At 41.3% G+C, this 14,196-nt stretch overlaps 1 protein-coding gene across 2 annotated transcripts in view; it reads left to right on the top strand.

Moving 5' to 3' along the window:
- Positions 1-11,601, top strand: part of BRCA1 (BRCA1 DNA repair associated) — a 589,423-nt gene extending 577,822 nt beyond the window's left edge. For both annotated transcript variants that reach the window (XM_073608372.1, XM_073608370.1), the window contains 2 exons: positions 8,121-8,172; positions 10,805-11,601. In XM_073608372.1, the coding sequence (XP_073464473.1) occupies positions 8,121-8,172; positions 10,805-10,905 (153 nt within the window). In that variant the 3' untranslated portion in view covers positions 10,906-11,601. The remainder of the gene's footprint in view (positions 1-8,120; positions 8,173-10,804) is intronic.
- The last annotated feature ends 2,595 nt before the right edge of the window (positions 11,602-14,196 follow it).

The raw sequence follows: 14,196 nt of genomic DNA, 5'->3' as shown, positions 1-14,196 counted from the left end.
ACTGCCCTGCCATTTTAGCACCTCAAGAAATGAGATGGGCAGTCATAAACTAAAAGCTGTGTAAATTCCAGAAAATGTACCCTAGTTTGTAGACGCTATAACTTTTGCGCAACCAGTAAATATACGCTTATTGACATTTTTTTTTACCAAAGACATATGGCGAATACATTTTGGCCTAAATGTATGACTAAAATTGAGTTTATTGGATTTTTTTTTAAAACAAAAAGTAGAAAATATCATTTTTTTTCAAAATTTTTGGTCTGTTTCCGTTTATAGTGCAAAAAATAAAAACCGCAGAGGTGATCAAATACCATCAAAATAATGCTCTATTTGTGGGAAGAAAAGGACGCAAATTTCGTTTGGGTACAGCATTGCATGACCGCGCAATTAGCAGTTAAAGCGATGCAGTGCCAAATTGTAAAAAGTGCTCTGGTCAGGAAGGGGGTAAATCCTTCCGGGGCTGAAGCGGTTACTGTCTAAACCGCTGGCAGCAAAAGTGAGTACACCCCTCAGTGAAAATGTCCAAATTGGGCCCATTAGACATTTTTCCTCCCCGCTGCCAGCATTTCTGCAAAGGTTGAAGGGGTGGGGGGTCAGCCTGTCATGGCTCAGACCATAGGCCGCACACTACATCAAATTTGTCTGCATGGCTGCCGTCCCAGGAGGAAGCCTCTTCTAAAGATGATGCACAAGAAAGCCTGCAAACAGTTTGCTGAATACAAGCAGACTAAGGACATGGATTGCTGGAACCATGTCCTGTGGTCTGATAAGACCAAGATGAAATTATTTGGTTCAGATGGTGTCAAGCGTGTGTGGCTGCAACCAGGTGAGGAGTACAAAGACAAGTGTGTCTTGCCTACAGTCAACCATGGTGGTGGGAGTGTCATGGTCTAGGGCTGCATGAGTGCTGCCAGCACTGGGGAGCTACAGTTCTTGAGGGAACCATGGATGCCAACAGGTACCTGTGTCATACTGAAGCAGAGCATAATCCCCTCCCTTCAGAGACTGGGCCGCAGGGAAGTATTCCAACATAACGACCCCAAACACCTCCAAGATGACCACTGCCTTGCTAAAGAGCTGAGGGTAAAGATGATGGACTGGCCAAGCATGTCTCCAGACCTAAACCCTGTTGAGCATCTGTGGGGCATCCTCAAACGGAAGGTGGAGGAGCGCAAGGTCTCTAACATTCACCAGCTCCGTAATGCCGTCATGGAGGAGTGGAAGAGGTCTCCAGTGGCAACCTGTGAAGCTCTAGTGAACGCCATGCCCAAGAGGGTTAAGGAAGTGGTGGAAAATGGTGGCCACACAAAATATCGACACTTTGTGCCCAATTTGGAAATTTTCACTTAGGGGTGTACTCACTGTTGTTGCCAGCGGTTTAGACATTAATGGCTGTGTGTTGAGTTATTTTGAGGGGACAGCAAATTTACACTGTTTTACAAGCTGTACACTAGTTACTTTACATTGTAGCATAGTGTAATTTCTTCATTGTTGTCACATGAAAAGTTATAATAACATATTTACAAAAATGTGAGGGGTATACACACTTTTGTGAAATACTGTATTTCTTTATCATACATCAAGGGACACAGAGTTAGGCTATTATTCATTACTTACTGCGTTATATGCCATCTTCAGGTGAATGGACACTGGTAGACAAAGTCTTAGACAGGAACCCCGCCCCTCTTTAACCCCTCCCATACAGGAAGTACTTTCCTTTTTTTACTAATGTCTGCAAGGTGGATGGGCATGTTTGTTTGAGCTCTAGGTCTTTAGTATCAAATTCTTATAATGAATCAAGGGCTTGAGCGATTGGATCTATTTGAAGAAAAGTTTATATGCTTAAATAAATGGTACCCAAGCATCGCAAAGAAAACGCCAAGCGACGGAACCCGCCATGATGGGTAGCGGCTATGGCCCACGCGGCTTCGCCACAGATGTGCACACACAGAGCCGCAGCATAATCTTGGCGCAGGAAGAGTTGCGTTGTGCGAATACAGCTTCGTGCATTCGCAGTGACCACACATGTGCGTGCGCACCTATGCGCAGAGAGTCCCAGCGTACAGCCATCCTATTTAAGCTGAGAATGGCTGACGTTTGGCACTTCTGGGAAACAGCTGTGGGACACAGTGTAGGCTCTGAACCATTCACTTTCAGCAGCTCATTACTCCTTACCCGGGTCAAGTGAGTTGGTTGGCAGGCTAAGGTGCTTAGCAGGATTGTTGCATAGGGGCTTGGTGAGCCCTAATAAAGGGTCTCCCTTCTTGGGAATGTAAATACTAAACCCAGGTACTCCCTTTTTGTGGCTTGCAATGTCTTTAAAACAGAGGAGCAGGACTAACACCACAGGGAAGAGCTCATCTGTGTCGTCTGTAGCTCCTGAGAAGCCTAGTCGAAACCCTAGTGTTGTATCCCCTGAAAGACCAGAGGCTTCCGGCCAATCTGAGCTACTGCACCTGTCTGGTGCCTACTGTCAACGCTGCTGCTTTAGCCTTTATCACCGGGGCTGATCTGTCCTCAGCTCTAGCAGGGTTAGAGGACAGGATTACTGGCATGATTGCCTCCATCTTGCAGGGTGGCAAGAAGCGTGACAGATTCCCCTCCTCTGATCCTCCTAACTTGGAGAAGGAATGAATTGATGATGTGGAAGAGCTAAATGCCAAGGATTCTGTGGAGGGCCTGGCAGTTGAGTCTGCTTCTGAGCAATCTGGGCCAGAATATGTCCAGTTGGTATCAGCCTCTCAGACGCAGAGGCTTTTGATCCAGACTCTTACCGAGATGGTTCGTTCTGCCTTTAGGTTACCTCCCGCAGAGGTTTCTGAGCCCCCCGGTCCTCTTTGGGGTCCCTGAGACCTCAGGCCACACAGGCTTTCCCCTTGCATCCACTGTTGGATCAGGTGGTGTATGCTGATTGAGAACACCCTGACAGGATTTTCATTTTTCCTAAGAGGTTTTTCCCTTTTATATCCCATGGAGGAAAAGTTCATTAAGAAATGGATCATTCCAGCCGTAGATGTGGCAGTGTCTTCCTTAAACAAGAACTTAACTTGTCCAGTGGATATCTCGCAGGGCTTGAAAGACCCTGTTGACAAGAAACTGGAGTCACTATTAAAGGCTTACTTTTCTTTAGCCAGTTCATCTGTTTAGCCAGCTGTTGCAGCAATTGGAGTCTGCCAGTCTTTAAAGGATCAGGTCAGATGGCCTGACAGGCCTAATCAAGAGGAGGATCCTGCTGAAAGCAGGGCAGATATATCTTGAGCACTGTGTTTTGCTGTGGATGCCTTAAAGGACTCGATACAGCAAGTCTCTCTTATGGCTCTCCTGTCTGTACACATGTGCAGACTTCTATGGCTTAAAAACTGGTCAGCTGAACTTCTTTGTAAGAAGTTATTGGCAGGGTTCCCCTTCCATGAGGAAAGCTTGTTTGGTGAACACTTGGACAAATATATCCAAAAGATTTCTGGAGGAAAGAGCTCTCTACTTCCAGTCAAGAGAAGGACCAGGCGTCCCTCATTTAAAACCTCATTGACCGCGTCCTCAGGTGTCTCAGCGCCAAGGCATTTCTTCTGCCAACAGGGCGCTAAAGCCAGGGGCAAGCCACAGGGCCAGAAGAAACCCTGGGTTTAAAACTCTTCTAAAGCCCTCCTTTTGAGGGGACGCTCCCATTCTATCAGGTTGGGGGAAGGCTGCTGCACTTTGCGGACATTTGGAGAACAGTGGTTCAGGAAGAGTGGGTCACCTCAACACTATCCCACAGTTACAAGCTGGAATTACGGGGGTTCCCCCTCAGAGGTTTCTAAGATCCAGCATTCCCTAAGATCCTCCAAAAAGAGACTTATTGTTTCAGGCACTAGATCATTTAGTGCATCAGGGAGTGATTATGCAGGTTCCTGTATCCGAAAGGGGCGGGGTTTTTTCAAATCTGTTCAGGGTTCAAACACCAAACGGGGACACAAGGCCCATTTTGGATCTAAGATCCCTGAACTAGCATCTATTAATCCAGTCCTTTCGAGTGGAGCCAGTTCGCTTGGTAGCAGCCTCGCTCCAGATGGGAGACTTCTTAGCCTCCATCGATAGTGGAGGACACATATTTACACGTACTCTTTCAACCTTATCAGAGGTTCCTGCAATTTGCAGTAGTGGAAGGTCATTTCCAGTTTGTGGCTCTGCCCTTCAGGCTTGCCACAGCACCCTGGGTGTTGACAAGGGTCCTAGCACCAGTACTGGGTCTTTTAAGGGTCCAGAGAATCTTGGTGCTCAGATACCTGGATAACCTCCTGCTCAGAGATCACTCACTGCAGGCTCTAGAACAGAGCATAGCCAGCACAGTGCGGTATTTAGAAAGCCTGGGCTGGGTCATAAATGCCGCTCAAATGACCAGCTCAAAGTCTGAAGTATTTAGGTCAGATCCTAGATACGGTCCAGGCAAGGGTATTTTTGCCATAAGGATCTGTGCCCTGAAGGATCAGATAAGGGGCACCAGGCAACCCTCCATTCGGCTCTCTACGAGTCTTCTAGGAAGGATGGTGTCTGCCTTCGAGGCAGTTCCTTACGCCCAGTTCCATTCCAGACCCATACAACAGGACATCTTGTCGGCTTGGAACAGGTCAGGGCAAGCCCTGGATTATTCCATGTTCTTATCCCCTCGGGCACACTTAAGCATAAGCTGGTGGTTGCAGAAACAGAACCTGTGAAAGGGAAGCCCTTCCTCTCGGTATTTTGGAGAGTGCTGACCACAGGCACTAGTCTCTGGGGAGAAACCCTAGAGGGGCTCACAGCTCAGGGGAGATAGTCAAGAGCAGAGCCTGCCAATCAACATCCTGCAGTTGCGGGCAGTACGTCTGGCTCTACGGTCCTGGACAGTGGAGCTTTAGGACTGCCCTAAACCACCAGGGCGATACTAGGAGTTGTTCAGCTCAGGAAGAGGTGAACCACATATTAACCTGGGCGGAGGGACATGTGTCGGTTCTATCGGTGGTCCATATCCTGGGGGTAGAGAACTGGAGGGCAGCTTATCTTAGCTGCCAGCATATCTGCCTGGGGGAATGGTCCCTACACCCGAAGGTGTTCCAGGAAATTTGGCAGCACTGGGGATGGCCAGATGTCAACCTATTGGCATCCAGGTTCAATAACAAGCTACATTAGTTTGTGTCACGAACAAGAGATCCCATGGCAATCGGAACAGATGTTCTGGTAGTTCCATGAAGCCAGTTATCCCTGGTTTATGCTTTCCCCCGATCCCTCTCCTTCCACATCTGTTGTGCAGGATTCGGAGAGAGGGGTTCCAGTCATCCTGGTGGCTCCAGCCTGGCCCAAAAGGCCCTGGTGGTTCCCTGAGATTGTCAAAGTGGCAATAGAAGAGCCATGAACGCTTCTGCGCCGCCCCGATCTACAATCTCAAGGTCCAATATTCCACCCCAATTTACACTCTCTAAATTTGAAGTTGTGGCTATTGTGGCTTTCATTTAAATCAGGACATTGTCTTGCCTTCATTTTTTTTTCAGCCTCGTTTGTCGGAAGAGTGACGACTGCATTCCTTGGACGTCCTCCGGGCAGTCAGAGTTTATTTGTCTAGATCTGTGGAGGTCCGAGGATCAGTTTCCTTTTTTGTTTTACCAGAAGGACCCAAGAAGGGGCAGGCAGCTTCCATTGCCAATTGGGTCCACCAGTTGGTCATACAGGCCTATGGTCTGAAATGTAAGGCTCCTCCCTTCAGGGTGAGAGCTCATTCTACCAGGGGTGTAGGAACCTCCTGGGCTTTTTGCCATCAGGTATCTGTGGCTCGTATTTGTAAGGCTGCTACCCGGTCCTCAGTGGATACGTTCACAAGATTTTATCAGGTAGACGTTAGAGCAGCCAAAGATTCGGCTTTCGGACCATACTGTACTACAGCTGCCATTTAAAGTTTGATGGCTATTTTTGTTTGGCAGGGTGTCTCCCTCCCCTCAAGGCCTTTGCTCTGGGACATCCCAGTAAGTAATGAATAATTAGCCTAACTCTATGTCCTGTAATGTATGATAAAGAAAATAGGATTTTTTTCTCATACTTACCTGTAAAATCCTTTTCTTTGAATACATCATGGGAAACAGAGGTCCCTCTCCTCTTTTGAGGATTCAGTGCTTGCCACAAAACTGAAGTACTTCCTGTAAGGGAGGGTTTATATAGGGGCAGACTTCCCGTATAAGACTTTGTCTACCAGTGTTCATTCATCTGAAGATGGCGTATAACCCAGTAAGTAATGAATAATAGCCTAACTCTGTGTCCTGTGATGTATTCAAAGAAAAGGATTTTACAGGTAAGTATGACGAAAAAATCCTATTTTTTGATGATTGCAAAATGAACATACAGTGTGGCCAGGCAGTGGAAAAAGCAAATAGAATTCTAGGATATATCACTAGATGGATCACCAACAGGAGGAATTAGGTTCTGATTCCCCTATATAGATCTTTAGTTAGACCTCATTTAGAATTCTTTGTATGGTTTTGGAGAGTCCAGAGACGGGCAACAAAATTTATGAAAGGCCTGAGGGATAAAACACATCAGGGGAGACTTCGGGAACTTAATATGTACAGTCTGAAGGACAAAAGGGAAAGGGAAGACATGACAAACATTTAAATACATCAAGGGGGTGAATAGGGTTCAGGTGGGCAGGAATTTGAAATATGAAGCCAAGATCAAGAACACGGTACATGACCTCAAACTAGTAGGATGAGAGTTTAAAAACTAATCTTAGAAAGTATTATTTTAATGGAGGAGTAGTTGATGTTTGGAATAGACTTTCAGCAGAGGTAGTGAGTCAGTCAACACCAGTAATTGCTAAGACAAAAAAAAAGGGGGGGGGGGTATAGCAGGCTTGATGGACCACTTGCTACTAATCCTTAAATTAATTCATTTGAAAAGCCATTTATAACTTATTATAACTTTGAAAAATGTTTAAAAACTTCCCTGTGCTGATCACACATATGAATTTGTATAGCACTAGATCTTTTATATTTGGACTTACCACAGTGTTTAGGAAATTGAAATAGCTGGCGGGAAATCCAACCTGCAAGCTTTGAACAATAAGGCCTGATTCACTCCTATGCATTTATATGTGCATTTTCCATTTTGCAGAAACACACTACAGTCCATTTAACATGGTTTCCTATGGGTGTAGTTCACATCTCTGCATTTTATGGAAATGGAAAGACTTTTTTTCTGGTTTTTGGTTCCATAGACTTCAGTGGATCAAAAACGTGTATTGAAAAATGCAAAATGCACCTGGCATATGCAAACTGCAACCTGCATAGGTGTGAACCAGGCCTAAGTCATGTGCGAGTTTAGACCAGCATTTTTTAAAAATGTATTTTTCTTTTGTTTTAAAAAAAAAGCAGGTGAACCCTTAAAGGACACCTGCATGACAGAATATATGCAATGCTTTTGCTTACCTTTCCTTGAAATGATATTTTCCTGGCTTCTCTGGCATCAGTATTACTATCCACAGACTTAAAGCAAGAATGCAGCACAGCAGTGTCGGATGCATATCAGAATTTCCTATCGCTATGCTTGTTATAGGTCAATGATTCAGAAAGCCAAGGGGTCAACATTATAACCAGTATAGGTCAGCAATCACAACCTACATATTTCTCTCATGACAGGTGTACTTTAATTGTGTCTGATTGTGATGTACTTTAAATATGCCAGAGTCATTTGAAAGCACTAACTCTCCAAGTGCTTGACATGTATTTTTCTAGAAACAATATAAAGACAAGACAGCTCCCTGGTCTATCCTGTAGCACTTTGTGTGGCGTAGGGTATTTTAGGATTGCATACAGAATTTGCTTGCATATTACATTTTTTGCAGTAATGTTGATAAAAGCAGTGTTTCGTATACTGTATATCAATGTACAGGTACTGTCTCTAACTGAAGTCAGTTTAAGGCAACATACCCCTTTCCAGCATTCATGGCCATATTACATTCTCTGCAGTAATGGTAATACAAGCAGTGTAGCACAAAATGCATATATTAATGTACTATCTCTAACCATTTGTTACATAAAATGAGGACAAGAAAAGCACATGTAACACTTTTATTCACAGTTTAATATGCATTCTTAACATTAACTATTTTTTCATTGCAGGGAACCACATCTCTTGTGGTTGTGCAACCAGATGGGAAGTCAGACTACACAGGTATAATTTATGTGATGAGGATTTAGCTGCAATTATATTCTCCTATTTCCTATCCTGCTTATGTGATTTGTAGTTTAGTCTAAAAGTACCAATGCATGGACATGAGTTATCACTTGATCTAAACAATGCCAACACAATTGTACAAACGTCTGTTTTGATATGAGCTCAAAGCAATTGAAGGAGATTGACTTGTGACAAATTTTTGTGTGATTGTCTGCTCTTTTCTGATTTGGCAGAGATAAACCATTGACAGGAAAGAGCATGGGCCAAAATGTAGATAGAGCTTAAAATCATGTTGCATTTTTGGCTCTACACGCTTGGAGAATTTTTTGAAAAAGATTGAGAAAATGAAGCTGGAGACTCATGCACTTCAATCAGAGTTCATTATTCACTTTTACAATGTAGTCTAGAAAAGTTAAGTTGATTTGTTGTTCTTGCAATTGGCCCTGTTTCATGAAGCAGATGATTTGCCAAATGTTTATATTTGTGAGGCCACCAGGATTGTTAAAAACTGTAATTACTGCACTTGCAGAGTGCCTTTTCTTACACAGAAGGTAAAAGAAAATATCCACACTCCAGAGTACTGGCCAAAACAGGAATTGGTGGGAATTTTCCAGTGGGAATACTAGGTCTGGTGACTACCAGGAATTTAATATTTTTTTACTTTCTGCTATAAAACATATCCAATAAAATTAAAAAAACAAATTTCTTCATAAATTCATGCCAAAATGTATTCTGCTACATGTCTTTGGTAAAAATAAAAATCCCAATAAGAGTATATTGGTTTGCATTAAAGTTATAGCATCTACAACAATGGTATATAATCCTGGAATTTTTTTTTATGCTAGTAATGGTGGTGATCATAGTGGGACTGAGTGCGGCAGGCAATCTGATTTTGCCACTTTGTGGGAAGTGGCTTAGGGGCAATCTGACACTGCCATCACCAGTGACACGAATACAGTAATTAGTGCTAATACTGTACACAGTCACTGTACTAATGACACTGGCTGGGAAGGGGTTAACATCTCGGGGTAATCAAGGGATCGTGTGTGCCTAACAATGTGTGCTGCTTTTTACTAAAGATCGCTTTGTTTCTTCTGCCTGATTTGCAGGTCCTGGCCATGAATCATTGGCCAGGACCTGCTGACTAAGTCCTGCTGTGTTCAATCACAGCAGAGCCAGCAGACGGGGGTGTTCACACATGCCCTGAACCTGGAAGAAAGCCAGTATGTTGAGGTGCCTGTACAAGCCTCCCATCCGTAGTATATGTACTGCGGTGGGTCAGAAAGCGGTTAACATATGTGCTCAGTTGCTGCAATCGCCTCTGGTGTGTGTGTATTCATCCACCAAATATAAAGACAAAACACATGTATATTTAGTGATACAAGACACAGGGTTTAGTAAAAGGCTTTATTTCATTTTATTTCAGTTCCAGCAGCGCAACACAGTTTTGTTTTTTTGGTCAATCATTGCACCATTCTCTTGCCCCTCCAGCTGTCAATGGAGCAACAAGCTGGGGAGGAGAGGATGTGAATGGCTCCAGCTCCAAACCACGCATTGAAAGGTGGGAGCCCTTTTTGTCAGGATCCTTTCTGAACATAGCCAGACTGTGCCCCATCAGTTGATAGTGGGCAATAGAGCTGCAATGCATACCCATCAGCAATGCTCGTTGGGGTGCTATTCAACCAACACGTTACCGTAACTCAATATTGTGGGCAATGTCTTTAGCATTTACCTTTAAAATAAAGCTTTTATCATTTGGATCATTTATACAAGATTACCTATCCCCTCTACTCAAGAGTGAAAACAGTCATTTTGGTTTTGAGGCACTCCAGTGGTTAATGCCTTATTTCAGTTTGTAGCTCTGAACATTCAGCTGGCATTATTGGAAAAACAAGAAAATTGTAAAAGCATGGGCACATAAGAACCAATCAAACTCCTTTTTTAATTTTCAAACTACAGTTTGGAAAAGTAAAGCTGATTAGTTGTTAAAAGTAATAGCTCTGTTCTGCTTTTATTGCTGTTCCTAAAGTAGGCATTTTCTTTTTGTTGCAAAATATTATCATAATAGGTTTAATTATTTTTTTTAATGTACATTTTTATTTTCCCCACATCAATCAGTTGATTGAGACCTATGGTAGCAACACCTAGACACCGTTAGTATTCTTTGGAAAATTAAAATGAAAACTACATGCTTCAGAAATACAAAATAAGGCAATTCAAATAGCAATATTGTGCAGAATGCAACTATTTAGTATTGCTAGTGGCATTTCTCTCTTAGATGCTGAACTGTGGTTTGGTTCTACATTTCATCAGTAGAGCTCTTGGGGTGGGAGGAGATGGCAGCATAGTAGAAATACAGAAGGAGTCTCTTAGTTGAACTCCTTTATGCATTAAACACACCCACCCAGTTCTGTTGCTTGATTTGACCATTATACTGCAGATATAGCCAGATTAAACAAGAATAAAATATATTGTAAAGTCAAACTTAAAATCTTCTACTTCAGTACCACATCAGTTCATTCTACTGTTTTATACTATGACCTGCCTTGCTATTGTGCATAATTTACAGGGATGAAGTTTTTTTTAATCCTTTGCAGTACAATTTAATTTCAAAATTGTTGTTTTACAGATATGCGAAAGAGGTACCGTGCTCTGGTTGTCACACGCGAATGGGTACTGGATAGTGTATCAAGTTATAAGCTCCAGACATTCGACAATTACCTCGTTTGAAAGATGCAAGTAAAGACAATCTTCATAAGAGACTGAACCACCAGTTGTTTCTGTATGCATAACTTCAAGTAAACCTGTCAAAAACCTTAAAGCTAAAATACTGCAATGTTTCAATGTTCAGTTCAAATTGCGAAACCCACAGATACTCAATCTTATCATTCATAAAATGGATAGCAAGCCATTCTATACAAAGCAACCTTCATATCAGACATAGGTTTTAGATTTCACATAAATTGTGTGCTTTATACTTTATTTTTTAAGCATCTGATGTTTGCATGTACAATGTAAGCTCCTCAGCTTTCCCTTTTAAACTTCGGGGTGATGTGTTTCAAATTAAAGTAATGTACTGTTAAGTATAAACCTACAATGATTTCTACTTGTTAAGGCAAATATAGTAATCCATACTAGCCAATAAAAATATTTTTCATTGTTCGAAATGCTGAAACATGTTGAAGTATTGCAGTTTACTATGCAAAACTGTATCTTAGCTCTTTTAAAAATGTTATGCCCCAAAATAGGATTGTAAATGAGTTGTATCAAAGGACATTTACTTGTATTTGATGCTTTCCTCTTTCCTGCAGATTTTATTGCTATGGATCATGATGCTGCATTCTGGTTTTGTAAATAGTGTTTATAATATGTTACTGTACAGTTTCAGTGATTTGTAAAACTACCTTAAATAAATAATTGAAATACCTCTGTCAGGTTTGTTAAAAAAAAATTACATCTTTATTATGTATTTTAAATCATCCAGAGTACATCTATACAATAGCTGACACAAAGGACAGTAAAATGTTGTTGCCAACAATTCAACACCTATGGAACCTTTTGAATGTTAAATCCCCAATCACACCTTGCATATTTTATATGGTCATTTAAAAACTTGTATTTATGAACCTAGGTAAAACTGATGCTACTTTCTTTGTAGGAAATCAACAGTAGTCATCATTACCTTGTGCTGTTTCAGAGTCCTACTGCCTCTTACTCTGTGATGTTTCTTTCATTTCTATTACCTGTAATAGCAATGAATGTGAAAACCCTGGACGTTTGAAGATGGGGAAAATCTTTGCTTGATCTTGTGAATTTCAGTTCCTGCTATTACTTTTAGCTGACAGAACCAAGGATTACAATGGATCTATCATAACACAGGCACTCTTAACTTGTAAATATATTGCCTGTTCTTTATGATAGTAATGTTACTGTCTTACTCACATTGGCTCTTGTGTTGCCCCTCTAATAAATCTGAATTGTATTTAATCCACCCAAAACCACACCAACCAATTGTGAGTCTAGCCCTAATGCTTTTTATAAGTATTGCGTATCAGAGATGTAAAATACCATATCTGTGTTGTCCTTATCAGTTATCCTTATGTTCTTTCATTTTCTCAGCCACATAGTTAAAGAAATGCCATCCATCTCAGCAACAAACATGCACATGTGTAGCATAAATACAGTGGTGACATTTCCTGTTGTATGTGACATTTTTAAGCCGAGAAAAATGTTCTTTTTCTATAACCAGCACATATACAATATAGAGATTTTGAAATGGCCAGTATAGTTGAATGTGGCATTACATCAGAAAAAGCTATTCCAAACGAAAGACATTTATGGGTGTTAGAATGCTCTTTTGAGTTACCGTGCAGCAAATTCTATCTAGTGAAAGAGGCTTTTATTTTTAGATAATCCTATTTCACATAAAAGCACAGATTTCTTTATTTACTCAATATCGTCCCTTATTCTAGATCCCCTTCCAAGGTGCCTGATGCAAAATCATTTCCAGCATCCTACACCTCTGAGATAGGATTCCCCATGCTATTTCAAATTGCATTTCTGTATATATTCTCTTCTTTGTGTGTTTGTTCAGTCAATATTGCTATTCAAGCACAATTGTAAAGATGACTTTATGTGGCTTCCATCAGTAGGAAGCCTACAACTACCTCCAATCTGTACACCTCCTGTTTTAGTCTTTACTATAAAAACTCATTTTAATGTTTAAGTCAGTCAGCTCTGAGATAAATTCTTCATTTCAGAGGAAACATGACCAACGTATACAGAATAGTACATACGTAAACATGCACTTTGCTGTCTTTTTGGTGAAGCATATATTGCTTTTCTGAAACTAAAGGTGTTTGTGTCATCACTTTCATAACTAATCCATAAAAAGTTCATGCCTCCTCTAGGGGCAGAGGAAAGACTTAAGCAAACTTTCTTCATGTCCTGGTGGGCAACTATGCATCTACAAATGCAACCAAATATATGAACCATATTTTTAGCAATAAATATGTTGAAGACATGAATTCTACGGAGGCAGGTTTAAAAAGATTGTGCAAAAAAGAAAGCCACTGCCCCACCTATAACTGGCCATTGCAGCAAGCAGCATTGGAAAACAACATATGTTAGAAAAAAGACCAAGGAAAACTCCAAGCTCACTTACTAGCTTATGAGTGACTCCACAATGGAAGCACATGTGTTTCCATTGTGGAGTCACTCATAAGCTAGTGATAGGACTACAGATAACAGGGTGCCTTGGCGGGGCCTGTAACTTACGCATGTATTTGCAAATGTGTGCAGACTAAACCCCTCTTTTTAATGCATACTGTTAGGTTAATTTGGTTGTCTGCAGGCTGGTCGGTAAGTGATGTGCAAACGAGAAAATCCGGATAACCGCACTCCAGGAAGTAATAATCCAAATTTCTTTATTTTAAAATCAGGAACATATTAAATACAGGACACCATGGACAGAGTGTACAGATGATAGGCTAACGCGTTTCGCACTTATTCAAGTGCTTACTCATAGCTAGTGATAATAGAAAATAAGACCACATATATACTATCCATTGTTGATCACGTGACCAGGTAGTCAATGCAGACATACGAAACAGCTGAAATTCAGCTGTGAGGAGTAGAAGTGCTAATGAGTAGTTAGTGAGCACTTAGATTTTGAGAGTCACTGTGGATAAAAGTATATATGTGTAAGCAGTGGGGGTACTTGTAAAAGGTCCAAAATTAGTTAATGTGAAAAAGATGTATAAAAATTGTTTGTAGTAAAGGATAATGAAACATCGGTAAGTGAGCTTGGAGTTTTTCTTGGCTTTATCCTTGTACTTTTTTTATAAAAAAGATTGTGGCGTATTGCCCAGTCATTTGCTATATGGTATAGTGGCCAGATGTTTTTAAATTTGCAATGTTTTTTTGATAGTGACAATATGTTTTTAAATTAGCCATGGGTACTGAAACAAAATGCTGCACTGTTCCTGTAATGCCATGATGTCCCTGTAATCTCACATATGT

The sequence above is a fragment of the Aquarana catesbeiana genome, linkage group LG12 (assembly GCF_042186555.1).
Source record: "Aquarana catesbeiana isolate 2022-GZ linkage group LG12, ASM4218655v1, whole genome shotgun sequence".
In the NCBI taxonomy this organism is placed as follows: Eukaryota; Metazoa; Chordata; class Amphibia; order Anura; family Ranidae; genus Aquarana; species Aquarana catesbeiana.
Note: the sequence above shows the minus strand (reverse complement) of the source record. Positions and strands in the feature narration are given on the sequence as shown.